Source organism: Telmatherina bonti (genome assembly GCF_933228915.1).
Source record: "Telmatherina bonti genome assembly, chromosome: 23".
Classification (NCBI taxonomy): Eukaryota; Metazoa; Chordata; class Actinopteri; order Atheriniformes; family Telmatherinidae; genus Telmatherina; species Telmatherina bonti.
This window is the reverse complement of record NC_136632.1, coordinates 67,801-87,331: the sequence shown is the minus strand read 5'-3', so window position 1 is coordinate 87,331 and position 19,531 is coordinate 67,801. Positions and strand designations below refer to the sequence as shown.

General features: G+C 42.6%; 2 protein-coding genes across 4 annotated transcripts; both read left to right on the top strand.

The window, feature by feature from the left end:
- The first annotated feature begins 5,057 nt into the window (after positions 1 to 5,057).
- LOC306773119 (uncharacterized protein) lies at positions 5,058 to 11,552 on the top strand. Of its 3 annotated transcripts, XM_079262850.1 has the most exons (5): positions 5,064 to 5,105; positions 5,187 to 5,251; positions 5,615 to 5,707; positions 6,885 to 7,566; positions 8,020 to 11,552. In XM_079262850.1, exon 5 carries the CDS (start codon positions 9,419 to 9,421, stop codon positions 10,568 to 10,570), a length of 1,152 nt encoding a protein of 383 aa, XP_079118976.1. In that variant the 5' UTR covers positions 5,064 to 5,105; positions 5,187 to 5,251; positions 5,615 to 5,707; positions 6,885 to 7,566; positions 8,020 to 9,418; the 3' UTR covers positions 10,571 to 11,552. The 3 variants fall into 3 exon arrangements, with proteins under 3 accessions (XP_079118977.1, XP_079118976.1, XP_079118975.1); XM_079262851.1 differs by lacking the exon at positions 5,615 to 5,707 and having other exon boundaries at positions 5,058 to 5,105; XM_079262849.1 differs by having other exon boundaries at positions 5,615 to 7,566.
- Positions 11,553 to 12,180: 628 nt separating this feature from the next.
- On the top strand, positions 12,181 to 17,004 carry LOC306773681 (uncharacterized protein). The gene is made up of 3 exons (XM_079263566.1): positions 12,181 to 13,702; positions 15,976 to 16,071; positions 16,177 to 17,004. Exon 1 carries the CDS (start codon positions 12,210 to 12,212, stop codon positions 13,314 to 13,316), a length of 1,107 nt encoding a protein of 368 aa, XP_079119692.1. The 5' UTR covers positions 12,181 to 12,209; the 3' UTR covers positions 13,317 to 13,702; positions 15,976 to 16,071; positions 16,177 to 17,004.
- Positions 17,005 to 19,531: the final 2,527 nt, after the last annotated feature.

The following is a 19,531-nucleotide window of genomic DNA, read 5'->3' as shown; positions in this document are numbered from 1 at the left end:
ACATCACATTTCTTCTTCCGGCTACGGGGGGGGGGGGGGGGGGGGGGGTCATTAAGCAATAAAAGCTTACTTGGCGAGAGAGAGAATGTTTTGTTTGTATTATCTCAGCTAACAGCTTGCTGACACTTCTCTGTAAGTTATGTATGTTTACCACACGTTTCTGTTAAATATATGAGCATCCATAGGTTAAAAACCCTTTCTCTTAAACATGGACCAGGTGTCTGATTTTTAAAATTTTTTCCCGGCTAGAGGGTAATTAATCAATAAAAGCTTACTTTGAGAGAGAGAGAATGTTCTGTTTGTATTATCTCAGCTAACAGCTTGTTGTCACTTCTCTGCAAGTTAACCCAGGTGTTAGAGGATTTAAACAGGGACAGTTAAAGGAACTTTTTTTCTCTTCCTTCAGTAAAAAACAGACTCAAAACGCATGAGCAGCAGATAGACGTGTGTAGAAAAAAGGTACTCGTTTTATCAGTTAAAACTCTACAAATATCATAATAAGTTAGCTTTTTTTTGCTCTTCTTTCAGACCAACAAGAGAACACATGTCCCACCACCGAGGGGAAAAAAGGATTTTGCAGACTGCAGGAGCAAAAAAAAAAAAAAACAACTTTTTTTTTCTTTTCCCATCCATTTATTAGCACTTTTTATTTTTTGCGAACACTTCTATTTTTTTACTTCTCTTTTTGCATTTATCATAATAGTTTAATTCTTCTTCTTTTTTCCAATAGTTTATCAACGCAAAAGTCACTGAAAACACACAAACAGAGGGTCGTAAAAAGCCTGCCGCAGACAAGAGGGGGTGCTTGTCACACGGGCCAGTAGAAGAGTGGGGGTGTAAATACAAACAGAATCAGAGAGGGTTTTTGCAGCCAGCATAAAAAACTTTTTTCACTCTTCCCACCCTGTAAACTCTGTTTATACTACTTTTTGCATTTCCCATGATACGTTTGCTCTTTTCCAGTAGACCCAAAAGACTCAGGCAAAATAAAAAACCACGTCTCATCGCTGAAGAAATACTAATTGCATCAGAGTGACACGCATATGGAGAAGGTAAGGGATTTTTTTTTTTTTTCCCAAAACTTTCTTTACCTTATTTTATTACTCTTTCTCTTAGACGTTTTTTTAATTTTCTTTTTTTCCCCCCGGACCACTTTTTATACCTCTAGACTCGTTCGGACATGCCCCTAACATGTCCAGGCACACCGCCCAGGCATGACGTACGTCCAGAAGACATGTCCGGACATGCCGCCCAGGTATGACGTACGGACATACGTCATTTCCGGACATCACGTGGTCCAGGGACCGCCACCGGATGACGTCACTTCAGAGCCACGCCTGGGAGGAGGGAAATGACGTACGGACATACGTCACTTCCGGACATCACGTGGTCCAGGGACCGCCCACGGATGACGTCACTTTAGAGCCACGCCTGGGAGGAGGGACTTTCACTTCCGGACATCACGTGGTCCAGGGACCGCACCTCACCCAAGTTACGCCCACTTATGACGTGGCACACGCTGATTGGCTCACAGAGGGGGAGGGACTTCCGGTTCATTAAGATACGCCCCCTTATGACGTGGCACACGCTGATTGGCTCACTGAGGGGGTGGGACTTCCGGTTCATTAAGATACGCCCACTCGTGACGTGGCACACGCTGATTGGCTCACTGATGGGGTGGGACTTCCGGTTCATTAAGCCACGCCCACTTGTGACGTGGCAGCTTCTCATTGGATGACAGGGGTCATAAATCACTCTTTGGTATAATTTGACATAAAGTGGTCCCCTTCTTTATTCCTATGGTCATGAGCTGTGGGTCGTGACCGAAAGAACGAGATCTCGTATACAGGCGGCTGAAATGGGTTTCCTCCGCAGGGTGGCCGGGCTCTCCCTTAGAGATAGGGTGAGGAGCTCAGTCATCCAGGAGGGGCTCAGAGTAGAGCCGCTGCTCCTTCGCATCGAGAGGAACCAGTTGAGGTGGCTCGGGCATCTGGTCAGGATGCCTCCTGGACGCCTCCCTGGTGAGGTGTTCCAGGCACGTCCCTCTGGGAGGAGACCCCGGGGAAGACCCAGGACACGCTGGAGGGATTACATCTCTCGGCTGGCCTGGGAACGCCTCGGGATCCCCCCCGCAGAGTTGGCAAATGTGGCTGGGGAGAGGGAAGTCTGGGCTTCCCTGCTTAGGCTGCTGCCCCCGCGACCCGACCCCGGATAAGCGGCAGAAGATGGATGGATGGATGGAGATTTATTCTTATTTTAAGAATCCAGCTCTGTATTACATGAACATAGTTACCTCCACAGCTTTGTCAGAGCAAGTTTGATATTAAATGAGCATGGATCAACACAATTAATACTGCCATTGCAAGGAGCAACTGATTGCACCCAAGTGAACAGCAAGTTAAAACATACAACTATACATAAGCATTTGTTTTTTTTAAATCTTTAGAATCACAAGTAAAAAAGTCATTTTTACAACTACATGCACTCTGCAATTTTGAGCCCTTGCACTCACATTACTAAATGTAGTTAAATGTATTAACAGGCCCTCTGCAGGAACCAAGCCGTACGTTTCAGTGCCATTTCTTTAGACTGAAATTTTTCTTTTGCAACAAGAATGGTATATGCAGGAAAACTGAATTATGTTCCATTGTAGTTTTTTTTTTCCATTGAAATTGTAACGTTTCATTGAGCCCATGGATTGGAAGTGCAAGTTGTGTGGTGTCTCTTTAGACACCCGTGCACAGTTGTTTAGGCATTTTCGTTTGAAGCATAGCCTTTATTCAGCAGTTAGCCCCTTGCCATGTCTCTACAACTCTTGCATTTGTACATTTAAATCATTTAATGCTCTAAGGACCCATTTGTCACGGTTTCACAGTGATCTGTCTAAAACCAGTGTAAGTTCAGGAGCACAAACATTTTTTACCTGTCCATTGTGTAAAGTTAAACAACCCTTCTCAGAGATATTATTGTTAAGCCATCTAAGAGGACACTTGAAACAACATGAGACTGTGACTTGCCCATATGAACACTGCAAATACCAGACAAATGTCTACTCATCATTTAATGCACACAAAGGTAGAGCACACGCAGGCAGTTCACACATTCGTGATGACATTATGTCAACAGAAAATGGTGGTGACCCGGTTATAATGACTGGAGACCTTGCAGATCCTCTTCAGTACCAACATGAGGAAACTTTACCTTTTCATGAGGCTGATTGTCTTTGTGATACTGGCCACTTGAGAGCTCAGTTGCACCACAACTTATGTTCACTGTTTTTGAAGATGAAAACTTCTTTATGTTTCTGAAATTGCATCTCAGGAAATAGTGAATAGTCTAACCCAGATCTTTTCCATGTCTGAACCTCTTGTCAAAGAGGCAATACAGGAAATATTAGAGGCACAAAATCCCTTTTGCTGAAACAATCCTGAATGATTTCATGAAAGCTGTGAAGGACACTAACATTTTTGTTTGTGCTACAGCTAAAGGAGAGGACTTGTCTTCAAGTAAACGAAGGAAGACATTTTTTGAGAAGAATTACCCTGTGGTGATGCCAATTCAGTATGTGTTAGAGCCTGGATGTACAATCACTTATGTCCCTATACTGCATATGATCCAGGAAATATTCAAACATACTAATATCCTTGACAAAATTAAGGAAACTGTGATTTCACAAGAAGGTACATACTTGAGCCATCAAGATGGCTCTTGTCATAAAAAAAATGACTTACTGTCTTCACCAGAGCTTACATTGCCACTGATTTTGTACATAGATGATCTTGAAATAGCCAATCCACTTGGCACTTTAAGAAAAATACACAAACTGTGTGCTGTGTATTGGGTGTTTGCTGATCTACCAAGTAAATACCGTTCAGCTCTGCATGTGATTCAGCTAGCAGCTTTGTGTAAAGTGTCTGATCTTCAAAGGTGGGGTTATCAACGAACCCCTGGTCCTTTGGTACATGATCTAAGCACTCTTGAACAAGATGGCATATTCATTGAGTCACTTGGTCAGTCCATTCGTGGAACTGTTTTCTGTGTTGTATCTGATAATCTGGCTGCTCATGGATTAGCAGGCTTTAGTCAGTCCTTCAAATCAGGATTTATTTGCAGATTCTGCAATGCTACACGAGACCAAATTCAGTCTCATGCTGTAGAAGATAGCAAGTTTTCTCTTAGAACAAAAGCCAGTCGTGACCGTGATGTGCAAGATGTTAAGCAGGGGGTTGCTCTAAGTCAATCTGGTGTTAAAGGGACTGCATCTTAACAGAGAGTTTGCAGTATTTTCACACAACCACAGGTTTCCCTCCTGATGCTCTCCATGACCTTTTTGAGGGCATTATACCTGTGGAATTGGCCCTATGTATTCAGGAGATGATTCGACTGAAATATTTTACCCTGGACCATTTAAACAGAAGGATTTTGTCCTTCCCTTACCAACACACCGATAAGATAGACAAACCAAAGCCTATCTCAAAGAACTTAGCTGCAAAGAGGACCATTGGTGGCAATGGTCATGAGAACTGTACATTGTTAAGACTGCTCCCAGGCATGATTGGTAACATTATTCCTGAGGGCGATGCTGCATGGACAGTGTTAATGGATCTGAAAGAGATTGTGGAACTTGTTCTGTCTCCGAAATTTGATGAGGAGTCTATTCAGTATTTGCAGACAAAAATAGATGACCACAGACAGATTATTCAAGAAGTTTTTTCCGAGTGCAGACTGCTCCCAAAACATCATTATGTGGAACATTACCCAGCTCTCATACGTGCATTTGGGCCTCTTGTCCATTTATGGACTATGAGATTCGAGGGTAATCATCGCTTTTTTAAACATGTGGTTCATAACACACAAAACTTTAAAAATGTGTTAAACACTTGTGTAACCCCTGTAGACAACATACATATAAAATGCCTTTTTTATAACTAATTCCACCACTGCCTGTAAATGAGCCGCGCTGACTTCTCGCGTGATTTCGGGCCCTTTCCGCGGGATTTCAGTAGCCACGTGATGCACGTGAATCATGTGACCGAGTGCTTTTAATCATGCCGGATCCGGCGGTTGCGCGGCACGGGGGTTCGAAGGGGGATAAGCTGCAGCAGGTAAACTTTCACTTCGGACAACGTAGATCGTGCTAATATCTGTATTACCATCATCTTACATTATGCCAAACCCTGTTTTAGGTGTGTGTCACTGGAACAGAGCCGTGCAAAGCGAGTGACCGTGATAATATAGTCACTGCGAGTTGGTGAGTGTTTGTTTGTCATTACTACGACCACGCGCTAGTCGCGCTCCATTCATTTTCAATGGTTAGCTTAGCATTAGCTCCGCATTAGCTGCTAACCCTATGTAATCTAATGACGCTCATTAGCCACATGCTATGTTAACAATGGCGTTGAACCGCATTTAATCAAGTTACAGGTGTAACTATGGCTCTATGAAATATGTTTTTTCTTTTCGTGTAATGAAAAGGTTTTTTGATATTATGACATGTCTTGATGATTTTAAGTGCACTTTAGATGCTAATTTGTACTTTAACTAATTTGTGCATTTTTCTTTAATTATTGTTGGTCAACAATTAGCAGCTAATATACTGGTCCTGTTTATACAGGTTGGGTCTTTCTTTTGGTCCCATTTAAGCCCAGTTGATGGCGAGCTACGAGCCCAGGAAGCTGAATTCCTTAATGATCCTCCTGTCCAAGCGGTAGGAGTCAAGATACACATGCCCTAGCCCCCCGTTTGCGCCCAGTCACCCTGCTGCAGTTTAATTATAAACTGTTTAGCTTTAGCACTTTAGCACTTTGTGCTTTATATTACGGACTGTCGTGCCTTTTCCTTCTTTCTTCCCCCCTTGGATTATACCCTCTGCACCCCCAACTGTGTTGGGCCTCGCCTAGGCCCGCCTACAGACTCTGAGATCCTTGGGACCTTTGGGGTGGGAATTTGGGGATTTTGTGTTTTTTTTTTTTTCTGATGAATTATTGGTTGTTCACTGATGACTTATTTACTAATGTTGTCTTTTCCCATGTATTTTATATAAGCGATCTTGAAATGTTATTCATGTTGCTTTCTTAAGGTCATGACCTAGGCTGTACAAATTGTAAATATTGTCACTTGTCACTTCACTTCATGATAAGAAAATACACGGGTACTTGCAGTAACCATTTCTTGTGTATGTTATTACTGGCTGTTAACCTCCTAGAGACGACCTTAGTTCTTCTGATAACAGCCCAGATTCATAGTTCCATAACTAAAAATAATTTTTGAAATTTCACTGTTACCCACTACGGGTTACACTTGCAACAAGACATCAGCACATGGTGGCATACTATCTCAGTGCACCATCATATTTTAAGCCACATCAGGAGATATCAAATGTGTCTTCTGTCATGGTTTCGAACTTCCAGAAGTTGCAAGGGAACACATCAAAAATATAACAGACAGCAGTGTAATCTACACCACATCACAGATCATTGTCAATGGCACAACCTACAGTGCTGAATGTTTGTGTCCGTGGGGCAGGACTGCCAAAGTTCAGCAAAATTAAACTGATCCTCATTGTAAACAATGATGTCAGTTTTCTTTGTCAAGAACACATATCAAACTACACTGAACACCTGAGATCATATAAACTTTCCGCAAGCAGTATGACTGTCCACAGCATGTCAGACTTAAATGACTACTTGCCCCTCTCTGCATACTACATTGAGGGAGAACTGCTACTGATGCCAAAGCACTTCATACTTCTCCACTGAAAGTATTTTGCATGTTGTGAAAATTTCAGTCTTTTAAGTGAGGTTATTGTCAGGGTTTTGTTTATGGTTTGTGTATTTGCTCCTGAGGTAATTTGTTTTTCCTTTTTTTCCCCCTCTTTGTTTTAGGCTGTGCAGCAGCCCTGGGCGTGTCAGCACACCTGCATTTCATCATCGCTCCCTCCAGTACTTAAGGAGGGCTGCCTCTCTGTCTTTGCCAGATGGTCGTCAGTGGTGCACAGCTCTTGGGTGTGTGTGGCTGCCCAGGACTGCTGCCTGCATTGCTCCTGTGTTAAACTTTGTTTTTCTCTAGTGTTTTGGTGATGTTGCTCATTTTTGTTTTTTTGAGCAATTAAAGGAAGTATTGCCCTCAGTAAACCTCCTGTGGTTGTCTCTGTCTGGCCTTTTTGGGACTCTTCAGGATGTTTTTTTTGAGGAGTCTAAATGATTCAATCCGTGATGAACTAGTTCTCCGTGACGAATGTGACTCTTTGCAAGCTCTCATGCAGTTGGCCACCAAGATGGATAACCGCCTCAGGGAGAGGCGGCGGGAACGTGGTGCTCGCTCTGGCCCTCCTCCTTCCCGACAACTAGCTCTTCTACCTACAGCTGCCGTGGGATCATCCCCAACGCTACCAGGTTCAGCTCCATCTCCGGCTTGGCTTGATGAACCCATGCAGCTGGGTCGAACTGGGCTCACCCCTGCTGAGCGAGAGAGGAGATTCCGACAGAGACTCTGCTTCTACTGTGGTCAACCTGGTCACCTACTGCCGAACTGTCCCTTGCGGTCAAAAGATTAGACCCATTCGAGGTAAGAGGAGTCCGAATGGGTCATATCTCAAATCCTCCTCTAGTCTACAGTCACCGTACCCAGTTAACCTCTGTTTTATTAGTTGGTCAAGCTTCAATACCATTTTCACCTTTTATTGACTCTGGGGCAGATGAAAATTTCATTGATGAATCCATTGTTAAAAAGCATTCCATTCCTTTAGTGCAGCTCTCTGAGACCCGAACCATTTATGCAGTTGATGGCAGAGTTTTGGCTATGGTAACTCATCAGACCCAGCCAGTAACCCTGTTAACCTCAGGTAATCACCGAGAGGAGATCCAATTCTTGGTCATTCATTCTCCCCACTCCCCTCTCATCCTTGGTCTCCCTTGGTTAAAGACACATAATCCCCATTTGGACTGGTCAAAGGGTACTATAATTTGTTGGAGTACATTCTGCCATGTACATTGTCTGAAGTCTGCTTTATCTCCCCAGGGTGTTCTAATGCCTAAGGTGCCTGATCCACCAGACCTCTCCTCCGTGCCTGCTATTTACCATGACCTTGCTACTGTTTTCAGCAAGGAACGAGCAACTATCCTTACCCCCCCCATCGTCCATACGATTGCAAGATTGATATTTTGCCTGGAGCCAAGCTACCCTCCAGCAGACTTTATAACCTCTCTCATACTGAAAGAGAGGCTATGGAGACATACATAAAGGACTCCCTGTCAGCTGGAATCATACGCCCATCTTCCTCTCCTGTTGGTGCGGGTTTCTTTTTTGTGGGTAAGAAAGACGGCACTCTTTGTCCATGTATCGATTACAGGGGTTTAAATGAGATTACAGTCAAGAATAAATATCCCCTGCCACTGCTTGATTCTGCCTTCCATTTTCTTCACCAAGCCTCCCAGTTTACTAAACTGGATTTGAGAAATGCCTACCACCTGGTCAGGATCAAAGAAGGAGACGAGTGGAAAACTGCCTTTAACACCCCACTAGGTCATTTTGAATACCTTGTTATGCCATTTGGCTTGACAAACGCTCCTGCGGTTTTCCAGGCCCTTGTTAATGACATTTTACAGGACATGCTGAACAGATTTGTTTTTGTGTATCTTGATGACATCCTCATCTTCTCCCAATCACTAGAGGAACATCAGAGTCACGTCAGACTTGTGCTCCAGCGCCTCCTAGAAAATGGCCTCTTTGTGAAGGCGGAGAAATGCGAATTTCATTCAAAGTCTGTGAGTTTTCTTGGTTTCATTATACAAGAGGGCGAGATGGTTCCTGATCCTGCCAAGATCAGAGCCGTGGTGGAATGGCCAGTCCCTGAGTCCAGGAAGCAACTTCAGAGGTTCCTTGGATTTGCCAATTTTTAGATGCTTCATCAGAGACTACAGTAAGGTGGCTGCACCTCTAACTCAACTCACTTCAACACTGCAGAGATTCAAATGGACACCCGAGGCAGACAAGGCTTTTATTACGCTAAAGACATTATTTACCAATGCTCCAGTCCTCACTCACCCGGACCACACCAAACAATACATCGTTGAGGTTGATGCCTCTGATTCAGGAGTAGGAGCAGTGTTATCGCAAAGGTCGGCTCAAGATGACAGAATACACCCTTGTGCCCACTTTTCACGTCGTTTGTCACCTGCAGAACGCAACTATGACGTTGGGAACCGCGAACTGCTAGCAGTGGTATTGGCATTGGGGGAGTGGCGTCACAGGCTGGAGGGAGCGGAGCACCCATTCATCGTCTGGACTGACCATAAGAATCTCTCTTACCTCCGGTCAGCCAAGAGGTTAAACCCCCGACAAGCCAGGTGGTCCTTGTTTCTTGACAGATTCAACTTTACTCTTACCTACAGACCTGGATCCAGAAATGTGAAGCCGGATGCACTCTCTCGTCAATCAGAAGATGAACCAACCAGCACCCCATCTGAGACGATACTTCCTCCTTCCTGTGTTTTGGGTGCTGTACTATGGGAGGTGGAACAAAGGATTCAGGAAGCTCTTCAGGTACAACCTCCACCTGACAATGTCCCTGATAACCGCTTGTTTGTTCCAACTCCTCTCAGATCCCAAGTCCTGCAATGGGCTCATTGCTCTGAAATCGCCTGTCACCCTGGAATTCACTGGACTCTGGAGCTCCTCCGTCAGCGTTTTTGGTGGCCATCCATCTGTAAGGACACTCGTGAGTTTGTTTCAGCTTGTACAACCTGTGCCAGAGGGAAGACTTCCAATCAGTCACCTGCGGGTCCGCTCCATTCGCTCCCTATACCTCATCGTCCTTGGTCCCACATTGCAGTGGATTTTGTCACGGGTCTTCCTGTATCTCAAGGACACTCTACAATCCTCACCATTGTTGACCGTTTTTCCAAGGGGGTGCATTACGTCCCCTTACCCAAACTGCCTTCGGCCTTTGAAACAGCAGAGTTATTGGTCACCCACGTATTCCGTCTCCATGGTATCCCTACAGATATTGTCTCTGATCGTGGTCCCCAGTTTTCATCTCAGGTCTGGCGAGCATTCTGTAGGGCGTTGGGGGCAACAGCCAGTCTCTCTTCTGGATATCATCCTCAATCCAATGGCCAGACAGAGCGGGCCAATCAGAGCCTTGAGACAGCCCTTCGATGTGCCCTCCTGGTCCCAGCATCTTCCCTGGATTGAATATGCCCACAACTCCTTCTCCTCCTCTGCTACTGGTATGTCACCATTCATGTGCATGTTTGGGTTCCAGCCTCCGCTTTTCCCTTCACAAGAACTGGAGGTGGCAGTTCCGTCTGTCCAGGAGCACGTCCAATGCTGTCGGCGAGTGTGGCAACAGGCACGGGATGCCCTGTTAAGGACAAACACCAGGTACAAACGCTTGGCTGACCGTCATCGTGCCCCCACACCAGTGTATCGGCCAGGTCAGAAGGTTTGGTTATCATCCAAGGATCTTCCCCTCCAAGTTGAGTCTCGTAAACTGGCTCCCCGTTATATTGGTCCCTTTGAAGTGGACAGGGTTGTTAATCCTTCCGCTGTACGTCTCAAGCTTCCCTGATCTTTGTCTGTGCACCCCACTTTTCATGTATCCTTGCTTAAACCTGTTTCTCCATGTCCTCTGAGCCCTCCGGCCGTTCCCCCTCCACCCTCCCGGGTTGTTGATGGTCACCCTGCTTTTACTGTTGACAGGGTTTTGGATGTGCGTCGTCGTGGGTGGGGCCTTCAGTACCTGGTTGACTGGGCAGGCTATGGTCCGGAGGAGTGGTCTTGGATCCCATGCCGTTTCATTTTGGACCCTGGGCTTTTGAGGGCTTTTTATAGGGATCATCCGGGTGCGCCTGGTGCTCCGCCAGGTGGCGGTTCTTAAGGGGGGGGGTACTGTCAGGGTTTTGTTTATGGTTTGTGTATTTGCTCCTGAGGTAATTTGATTTTTCCTTTTTTTCCCCTCTTTGTTTTAGGCTGTGCAGCAGCCCTGGGCGTGTCAGCACACCTGCATTTCATCATCGCTCCCTCCAGTACTTAAGGAGGGCTGCCTCTCTCAGTCTTTGCCAGATAGTCGTCAGTGGTGCACAGCTCTTGGGTGTGTGTGGCTGCCCAGGACTGCTGCCTGCATTGCTCCTGTGTTAAACTTTGTTTTTCTCTAGTGTTTTGGTGATGTTGCTCATTTTTGTTTTTTTGAGCAATTAAAGGAAGTATTGCCCTCAGTAAACCTCCTGTGGTGTGTCTGTCTGGCATTTTTGGGTCTGGTTCCGGCAAGCATGACAGTTATATTACACACCTCTCCCTAGTCAGTGCATAGACAGTTCTGCATGCGAACAGTTTGGTGAGTCAGATGGTGGTAAAAAATAAAAAATTGCCCCCAAAAAAAGGAATGTAGCCTACTTTGTACATTTCCCATTATCATGCTTAATATATTTTGGATAAGGGGCTATGCATTTTCCCACTTAAAAAAACAGTCTTTTTCACTAACTAGTGTATGTGGATCTCTTTAATAACAATGTAAACTTTAAGTAATTATCTTTCGTATGATGTTGAATCTTTACATTACGTGAGATTGTTTTCAAACATTGCCTCTGTAATTTTTTTCCAATGACTGATACCTCCCCCCCCCCCCCATATTCTAAAGTTCACATAAAAATATTAAAATTGCAAGAGGATACACTTACTATTTACTATGGCTGTAACTATGTACCAGGCTGTTAAATGTTTCACTTTGTAACTGTAACAATTTATTATTTGTGTGTTGGATTGTTGGACAATGTACTGTTGAATTCAAGAAAACAGTAAATATAATGTCATATCCTTCAATTAATGGTCTTAAAGGTGTCATGAAATTAATTCCAAATTGCAATTTGCATCTGCATGTAGCCCAGCCTTGTCTGATTGACCATATCTAATTCCCTAAACTATCTCCACTCACAACTCTGTTTAGCATTGCTGAAATTTGTAGTGTCCCAAGCCATTTAATTTTGGAGTGCAACAATAATAAGTGCCCCTATGTTCAAGATAACAGTTTTTTAGAATTTCAAAACTTAAGAATGCATCCACATCAGCGAATTAATTAGGCTATATACTGATATTGCATGAAATGTAACATAAAATTTGTTTCATGGCAGCTTTAGGAAGGATTTTTGATCATATGTTTATCACAAGCAACATTAGGGCTAATGACATGTTATTCATTTTTGTGTATTGAAATGATTGAACCAATCTTGTTTTCCCTCTTTTATCTTTATGATTTATCCTTAAAGATGACAGCAGCATCTCAGAAATTCCTGCTGAGAGTTTATATTACCACAGATGTGGCAGTGAAGATTACTCAGGCTGAAAAGCCTAATTCAGTGGAAGAACTAATCAATATATTGAGAGAGAAGATCAAGCCAAAGCTGAACTTTGAGTTTACCCTGCAATATGAGGACCCTGACTTTGATGGACAACTCAGCTGTCTTCTTGATATTCAGGAGCTACCAGAGAAGGGGACATTAAGAGTGGTCAGGTCTGAAAGTGATACAAGTTCTTGTGCAAGTTCTGACACTGAAATCCTTCCTCATGTGCCCGCAAGTCAACGTCTGAAATCCTGGCCTGACGTGTTACCTGTTCCTACATTTTCGTATGAAGTGGAATACGTACTTGAGCAGGGGAATAGAGAATTTGAGGTTTCTGGAAAGACACTGAAATTAGCCTGGGCTCAAAAGCACAACATCCTGGAGAGCATGGCTGCGGTGATATACAGCTTTAAAGCTTACCCAAGTGATGGAGATGTAGGAATGGCAGCAGAAGCTCTCATAGCTGCTCATCCATGTCTAAGAGAACTTGGAAGTAGGAGTGGCTGCTATGGGTGGAAGACGAGCATGAAATTTAAAATGGGAAATTACCGAACCAAGCTAGCCAGATCTGGATGTGTCGAGGTGGCTGTCAACACTGGCAGAAGGAGCATCAACAATCCTGAAGGTCACCATCCCCATTCTAACATAAAAAGAGCCAGACGAGCTGAGGTGAACTACCTTCCAAACTTTCCCAAAGGTGAAGACTTGGCCAGTCTGGAAGAAATGAGAGTCCAGATCAAAAGCGAAGTTGAGAGAAATGAGCCAAACAAGCTTTTGATAGAAAAGCTGATGAATACAACCTTTGCACTTCGTCGCCAGGAGATTATTAAGGACAGCCCATTAGTAAGGGACTTCCTGGAGAAATGGCCTGCTCTTCGAACTGAGTCGCAGGTACGACCCAGTTGTATTTCTGATTTTTTTTTTTTTTTTTTTTTTGTATCCATTTTCAATATTGACCACATTACTGTACATATCTGAACTAGCTTCAGATCCCCAACAACATGCTCAATGAATAGTTCATTCATTTTGCAGCATAACATTTCAAAATAGCGCTTGTTTTGGAAAAGGAAAAACTTAATGTCTAATGATCAACACTTAAATGAACAAATACCACTATAACAGAAAAAATAAAGTAATTTCAAATAAAAGATGCCACATTCATTAATATGCTATACTGTGTGTTCTTGTTTTTGTATGTTTGTGCTGAGTTCCACCGCATCACGAATGTGAACCTACGAAACCAGTTCTACTCTGAGCTAGACAGACACACACCCTGTCTCATGACTCTATACCGACAGAAGGCAGCACGTACTGGCAGGACTTCAAATGCACTGCGAGATATCATGAAGGCATATGATTCCCAGGTTAGTTATACCGATCTTTTGCAGAACCAAATACTGTCCGTATATTTTTCACCATGAACCTGCTAAACCCATCAACGGCCACTCTCATCAATAACTAAAAGGACACAAAAAAGTAAATCCAACAAGCTTGCTTGCTGTGAGGCGGCTGTCAGACTTTTTTTAAATACTGGAAATATCCATTTCTCATACAGGTCAAGTACAGCTTTCATCTATTTGTCTCATAGCAGAGAACATTATACGCTTGCCTTGCAGCTCTAAACTTTTTTTCTTTCTTTTTTTTATTAACATTGTCTTGTCCAGTACTGAAGCAAGCAGAATGATGATCTGGATGCTGTGTTCTGCTGAGCGAATTTGCTTTACTAAGAGCGGCTTTATGGATATAATGATCCCCTTGATATTCTGGATTCTTATTTTATTTTTGTTTACCAGTTTGCATAGTATTGCTGGACCTAATCAGAGGATAGAGACAGGATAGAAAGAGAACAGAAAAAAAGATAAGAAAAGAGAGTAGACAGAGAACAGAGAGAAGACAGAAAACGCCTTATACAGAGTAAAGAACATATACACACACGTATAGATACACACATACAAGCCAACCACAGATTCTGGACCATCTGTTACACCTGTACCAACACCCAACATAAGGTGACTCATGGGCCCCCTGCAGGAGGATAAAGATTAACAAGTTAAATATACATGTAGTTCAGCTAAAGTTAAAAACACATAAAGAAAACTAGCTGCTATTAGTGAGAAAATCTGGAGGACGACTCAGTGACTGTGTCACATGTAGAATATACGGAGCAAGAATGTTTAAAAAGGAATCGGCACGTCAGAGGCAGGCCAGGAGGACCCCAAGACACGGGCAACCGGCAGCCACCTGAGCTCAGATCCCAACCGCCCCACCCCGGAGCCAACTATGTTTCCACCCAGGAGGTGGAAGAGATGGGCCCTTGCCAGAGTCCCCCATCAAGGGGAACAGGCTCCAGCGGGCCCAGACGGGCAAATTATTGTTCTGCTGGCCGCCCAGGGCAAAGAAAGCGCGGGCCCCAAGTGCCTAAAAGCAACCCTACACGCCTCGCAGGCAGAGGGCCCAGCCAATACTAAGGGAGAGCCAGGACCCCCAGACCAGAAACCAGACCCCCCAACACACACTCCTCATCACACAAACACCAACTCTCCCCCACACACAAACTCCCTACACGCCCAATTTCTTACACATACTCCATAGCACACTTCCCCACCCTTCCACCTCCACTCAAATACACCCACTTACACACGTGCCCCATCAAACATTCCCCTAACTCACCCTCCTCACTTATTTCTCCCTATGCACACACACACACACACACCCTACACACCCCTTCACACACACACACAACCTTCACACTCCCCCCACCCCATCCCTCCATCCTCATTCACCCCCCCATACACACTATGTATCCACCCACACTCACATACTGCCCACTACACACACATGCTCCCCATCCATCCCTCCATCCTCACTGACACCCCCATGCACACAGACACACCCTATCATATACACACACACTTACCTTAATTCTTTCACCCTAATTCCTCACACCCTTTCCTCTCCAGTCTTTTCACTTTTCATTCACAGCTTCAAACATTCACACTTACACACTCTCATCTCTCCTTCCCAACATGACAAGAGCGCCCCTCACAAGGCACCCACAACCTCCTCCTGCTCACTTTCAGCGTCCACCACCAACCCCCAGACACAGCTGACCCAGCAACCCCTCCAGGGCTTGCAGCACCTTCCCCCAGCCAAGCCAGCCCAGGCCGCAGGTCAATAGAACTGCACTCGTCCTCTGCCTGAACCCCACCCCAGCAAAACCCAGGAAATAGGGGTGTGAGAGGACCCCATCATCATTTTTTCTCAGATTGTGCTCCATAAGAAGAAAAAGAACTGTTTCCTGATGTTAAATGAGGGGGGATTTATAGAACATGTTACAATTATGTATTGCTTGTTGTTGGATGAGTTAGGAAAAGGCTATTTGATTAAAGTTTTCATGGCTTTACTATAAAGAAAATCCGCAACTACCTTCTGCATTGTCACTTGGAAAGTTTAATCAGTTGATTGTCTTTTATTACAAAGATACATATTAAAGTCATAGAAAGTAAAATTTACCCCTGGCTGCATAGATCAAAATAATGAGGAATTGACATATTTGACGAGCAAACTTATGCTTCCCAGTGATAATGTATGTAAACCTTTGTAGTTATATGACCTCTTCTTATCCTTGCTCATGCAGGAGGAACAAGATGCTAACATTAAACATACAGCAGCCCTTCATGCTCTCCCAATCTATCTGCGTGAGGAAGACCCCAAATTTTTTAAGACGTGGAATGTAAGTATCAATTTTTTAAAGAAATTACATTTGACTTGCCAGCTACATAAAATATATTGCATGTTTTCTTTCTCGCCACTTAAATTTTCTATTTGTCTTTTCCAGGTGGGTGAATCAGATCAGCCAGATGTTAGTGACACTCCCGTTGCCCTTCTAACCGTGGTTTCTGACACCACTACTGAGTCCAGTTGTGTGCATTTCAGCCCTTCAAGTCTTGCTGTTGTTGTGGAAGATGACTTGGTTATCAGTGATATTCCCAGGTTTGCTGATGCATTTGCATTGTTGTTTGGCTTGATGTACGTCCTGCATTTGGACTACCCTATGAAACTTGCAAACACTTTTACCTTCATTCAGAAAATGTTGATGATGGTTAGGGTGATGATGGCAAACCTCTGAAACCTTGCTTGAATGCTCTCAAAAATTATTTATTACAGAAAGAGTAGTCCAATATGTCATGCAGATATACTGTACGGAGAAATACATGAATGTCAATGTTCTAATTGTTATTTTTGACACTGATACTCTCCAAGTTGTTTTAAGCACTTAACTTTTGTTATTTGGGTAGTTTTCCCAAAGAACTTAAAGTATACTTCAGTTTTTTATGTTTATACTTTGGAATAGTTTATGAACAATTATCAATCCTAATCTCACAATTTTCCAATATTCTAATCCTGTGATGTGCTTGGTTCAGGACTTGATGATTGAAAACCACAGGAAACTTGCCAACATGTTTCTCAAAAAATACTATTGAATTGCAGGAGCTATGCTATGGAAATATGTTTATTAATACGAGGATTTTTGATATTCTGTCATGTTTTTACATTTCTGTTAATGAGCACTTTGTTTAAAGTGTAAAGGTATACAGTCTACCTCATTTTCTTTTTCCACTTTTGAATAGTTTTTCACTTATTAAAAATCTGAAGTGCTGTGAAATGTGCCTGCTTAAGGAAAAAAAAACAACGGTTTTGTAGTTTTATAAACAATCATTGTGTTTAAATGACTGTTAAGTGATAGCGATTTCACTTGTAGTATTTTCATAAGACAAAGGTTTGGTGCTCTTACTCCTTTAGGTGTATTAGAATGTTCATGATTTAGGAGTATATGCATTCATAAATTGTCATCTAAAAACTCTTCAATAAAACAAAGATTTGCAATGCAAGTTATCTTTTTGAGTCATTTCAACATAATTATTAATGAAAAAGAAATAGGTTTTTAAGTGATCAGTAATTGTACTTTTTGAGTTGAGGTTTTACAATAATAACACACTGTTGTATTAAAATGATCAATTATGAAGAACATAAAAACATTACATTTTAAAATATATATTTTTTTAGTAAACTATACTAAACAGTACAATTTTAAAAAAAACTTTTAAGTTGACAGTATTTTATTTTATAGTATTTGTTTACTCTGTATCTCTGTACCGTTCCAATTTTATTATGTGCTACCGAAGCAACACATATTTGTTTACTTTAAAAAGGTAATTTAGTTTACTTAAATTTTATTAGGTAATCAGTTGCCACATAAGGTTTGAGTACTGTGAACTTTGTCAGGTTTACAGTGCAGGCTCTCAGAACTGATAAAATGTAATTACACTAACCTTCTTAAGACAATAGATGATTTCACTCGCTGGAAGTCACTCCCCATTTCACTTATGGGGAGAGTTGCTACGATAAAAATGATGGTTCTACCCAAAATCAACTACCTGTTCTCCATGATTCCTATGAAACCTCCCTCCACCTGGTTCAAATCACTAGAATCATACACTTCCCAATTACTCTGGAAGAATAAACCACCCTGGATTAGTTTAAAAACATTACAAAAACATAAAGATCGGGGAGGCTTAGACTTTCCTAACTTTCAACATTATTTCTTAGCAAATAGGCTGCAATATATGTTAAAATGGCTTAAACCGAGTCCATTAGATGAACCATGGATAGACTTAGAACAAACATTCTGTGACAATGTGGAAATCTCTAATCTTCCATTCTTCAGCTTCAGTGTTAAAAAAAAGTGCTTCAAAAGTGTCAACATTAGCACCTCTTTGACAGCTTGGTGGAAATTTCTTAAAAAAAAACAATTCATCAATAGTCCACTCAGGGTACGGGGGGCGGGCCTGGTGCTGGCCTGGGGGTTGGGGACAGTAGGGCTTGGGAGGGAGAGGGATGGGGAGGTGCTGGTGAGGGGGGATAGGAAGCAGCGGGAGGGTTGTGGGGAGGGGTTGGTGGGGGGGGTCTACGGACGTGTCCTTGTCCTTGGGGATCCCACCCCTGGTATCTAAACTGCTGGAACTGGACAAAAACTACTTTATTTTGTTCAATATATTTAAACAGCTCTAAACTGTCAAGAACAGCATGACAATGGTCAAACTTGACAGGAACTGCTCAAACTGGCTTCAAACCCTAAAAACTGATCAAAACTACTCAAATCTAGTTTAAACCACAACAACGGGATAGAATTTGCTTTATCTTGTTCAATACATTTATACTGCTCTAAACTTTTGAGAACTACATGAAACTGCTGAAACTAGACAAACTGCTTTTTCTTGTTCGTGACTGCCAAGAACTACTTGAACATGCGGATATTGGTCAAAATTACACAAACTGGCTTCAAACCTTTAAAACTTGTCAAAACTACTCAAATTTAGTCTAAACTGCTAGAACCGGACAAAAACTACTTTATTTTGTTCAATATATTTAAACAGCTCTAAACTCTCGAGAACAGCATGAAAATGCTTTAACTTGACAGGAACTGCTCAAACTGGCTTGAAACCATCAAAACTGGTCAAAATTACTCAAAACTAGTCTAAACTGTAAAAACCAGACAGAATCTGCTATATCCTGTTCAATACTATTAAACTGCTCTAAACTTTTGAGAACTACATGAAACTGCTAAAACTAGACAAACTGCTTTTTCTTGTTCGTGACTGCCAAGAACTACTTGAACATGCGGAAATTGGTCAAAATTACACAAACTGGCTTCAAACCTTTAAAACTTGTCAAATTACTTAAACTGGCTTCAAACCTTTAAAACTTGTCAAAACTACTCAAATTAAGTCTAAACCACTGGACCCGGGCAAAAACTACTTTATCTTGTTCAATATATTTAAAGAGCGCTAAACTACCGAGAACTACATGAAAATGCTCAAACTCGACAGAAAATGCTTAAACTGGCCTCAAATCCTCAAAAGTGTTCAAAACTAATCAAATCTAGTCTAAAACGCAAGAATGACACAGAATCTGCTTTGTCTTGTTCAAAACATTTAAACAGCGCTAAACTGTCGAGAACTTGACAGGAACTGCTCAAACTGGCTTGAAAGTGTCAAAACTGGTCAAAATTACTCAAATCTTGTCTAAACTGTAAAAAACCAGACAGAATCTGTTTCATCCTGTTCAATACGTTAAAACTTCTCTAAACTATCGAGAACTACATGAAACTGCTGAAACTAGACAGAAACTGC